The sequence below is a fragment of the Alosa sapidissima genome, chromosome 18, assembly GCF_018492685.1.
Source record: "Alosa sapidissima isolate fAloSap1 chromosome 18, fAloSap1.pri, whole genome shotgun sequence".
Lineage (NCBI taxonomy): Eukaryota > Metazoa > Chordata > Actinopteri > Clupeiformes > Clupeidae > Alosa > Alosa sapidissima.
Window position 1 is genome coordinate 10,407,081 of NC_055974.1, and position 2,500 is coordinate 10,409,580.

At 45.3% G+C, this 2,500-nt stretch overlaps 1 protein-coding gene across 2 annotated transcripts in view; it reads left to right on the forward strand.

The window, feature by feature from the left end:
* Positions 1 to 2,500, forward strand: part of adam19a (ADAM metallopeptidase domain 19a) — a 113,850-nt gene that overhangs the window by 90,301 nt on the left and 21,049 nt on the right. For both annotated transcript variants that reach the window (XM_042069401.1, XM_042069402.1), the window contains 2 exons: positions 882 to 953; positions 1,731 to 1,897. In XM_042069401.1, coding sequence (XP_041925335.1) covers positions 882 to 953; positions 1,731 to 1,897 — 239 coding nt within the window. The remainder of the gene's footprint in view (positions 1 to 881; positions 954 to 1,730; positions 1,898 to 2,500) is intronic.

The window sequence follows — 2,500 nt, forward strand, 5'->3', positions numbered from 1 at the left end:
ACACACACACACACACACACACACACACACACATACACTCTTCTCTGTCCTATCGTCTTCTTTCCACTCAAAAACGCACTCTCTCTCTATCTCTCTTTACTTTCTCTCTCTCTCTCCACTCTCTTCATCCTCACAAACAGCCCAACTCTATCCAACTGTCTCCAACACTGAAACTCTCCCTCTTACAAATCACATCTGTGTGCTGCGTTAAGTCCCCCTCCCCTCCCCTCCTCTCCCCTCCCCTCCCCTCCCCGGGCCCGGCTTGCATAGATTGATATTGCCAGAGAGGAGAGAAGCGGAGGAGGGCTCGGGCATGTTAATGGCCCTCGCAGACCTGCAGTTCCCCAGTTTACAGTCTGAGCGTGTAGCCCTGACGCAAATTGGAACGCAAGGACCAGCGAGTATGACAGTACCGCTCCTAATGACTGCTGGGACACCGCGAGATAGGAAGAGAGAGGCATGTTCCGATGCTAGTATAAGCACAGTGCCATCTGCTGATTAGACTAACTAGATTGGTTGGTAGAAAACAAATTTTGCAAAGTAACCGTGTAAATTCAGCCCTAGTGTTTTTTTTCATGAGGGAACACTGCAGTTAGTTTATATATTAATGGGGTCTGATTGTGTGCCTTAAAAAGGACGTGGTAATAGTAGGTCTGCGATGTAGCTATGCAGTATGATTTTTAATGATGTGAAGCACAATCCCTCTGCCCCTTAGTTGCTGGGGTGGATCATGGTTGGAAAATGGAAGGTAGACTCTCTTAATTGCAATAATTAATCCTCAGTGCTAGGTGTGGGATTGAGCCATTTCCTCTGTACATCCAATCATTTATTTCACAAGCACTAATACAGTTGTTTTTGTTCTCTCATGTTCCCCCATTCAGTACAAAAGACAAAACAAGGATTATCACAAAACGAAGCTGCGGATCATGGAAATCGCTAACTACGTTGATAAGGTACAGCGTGATGCCAGCACTGTATGGTTTTCAAACAGAAATATTCCTTACAAAACATCATGTGGGCTGATCAACACCATAGGTTGTGAAAAATACAGCCTTACTTCATATGAAGTGACTGCTTGCCTTCGCTCTGTTGAATAGCATTCAATATTAGTAATACCATTTACTACCTCAAATTGAAAGCAGATGGTATAGCTTATTCCATCCACAGCATACTCCACAATGAGACATAACCTTCTGCATTCAATTGCTTTTATTCAGCAGTTCTTGAAGAAATCATTAAAGCAAGGTATCTAAAAAAAGGATTTCTGAGAAACACTTCCTGTTTAACTGGCTATTCCTTTTTTTTATTTATTTTTTTTTATTTGCAAACATCATTGACATTACAGAAAATGCAACACTACGACAACTGGCTATTCCTGTAAGAGCAAATGGTGGTCCCGCCACAGAGAGCTTGCTGTTTCTCCACAAAGGGAAAAGTTAACAAATGCATCATTGCTGCATAACTTACAAGCAAGTGAAATATGAGAGATAGAGAATGTGAAAATGGATATTGAGCTGATATAACGGAACAGTAAGAAGGCTTGTCAGTCAGTCCAATGGTGGGTCTGGAACTAGGTTTTTGTTGTATTGCTAAATTATTGCTTCAGAAATGTAAAGAATGTACTCTGATTATGATTCTGATGCTGCTGATTAAGCAGTTTTTGACCAACGACTTCCTTCCTTTTTAACCAATTCGGCCAGTCATTGAAGTGGGAATTCTGGGTAATGTAGTTCTACAGGGCCCTGAACATCCGCGTGCCCCTGATTGGCCTGGAGGTGTGGACGGAGCGGGACCAGTGCATCGTCAACGAGGAGCCCAACGCCACGCTCTGGTCCTTCCTGCAATGGCGCCAGAAGCTCAAGTCCCGCAAGAAGCACGACAACGCCCAGCTCCTCACGTGAGTGCCCTCATCGGCGACCACTTACTCGCAGGCACGGAGTCGATAGGCTTTTACTCACAGTACTGACGTGGTCAATACCCAGTCTGTCACGTCGGTGAAGTAGCGTTCCTCCAGTGGGCATTATTTATGGATGGTAAAGTGAAGATTTAGCTTCAGAACAGACAGAGGTGACAGGAAGTCAGCATGCACTAATTCAAGATTGCAGCATAGTGTAAAAGACTTATCGCTGCAGTTTTGAGTATGCTGCAGACCCATTACTACATATTGGAACCCAATCTGGCCATCCCTTCCTTTCCTCTCTTCTCCTCTCCTTTCCTCCCCTCTCCTCTCCTTTCCTCCCCTCTCCTCTCCTTTCCTCTCTCTCCTCTCCATCCCTTCCTCCCCTCTCCTCTTCTCTCCTCTCTCTCCTCTCCATCCCTTCCTCTCCTCTCTCTCCTCCCCTCCCCTCTCTCTTCTCTCCTCTCTCCTCTCCATCTAGTGGAACAATTGCCTGGGCAATCAAACTCCATCAACTGCAACAATCACAGCTGTTGCAGAGCTGCTTTGACCAAAAGCCTGAGAGACTCCATTTCCAATAAGAGGCCTAATTGCTGGATTCTC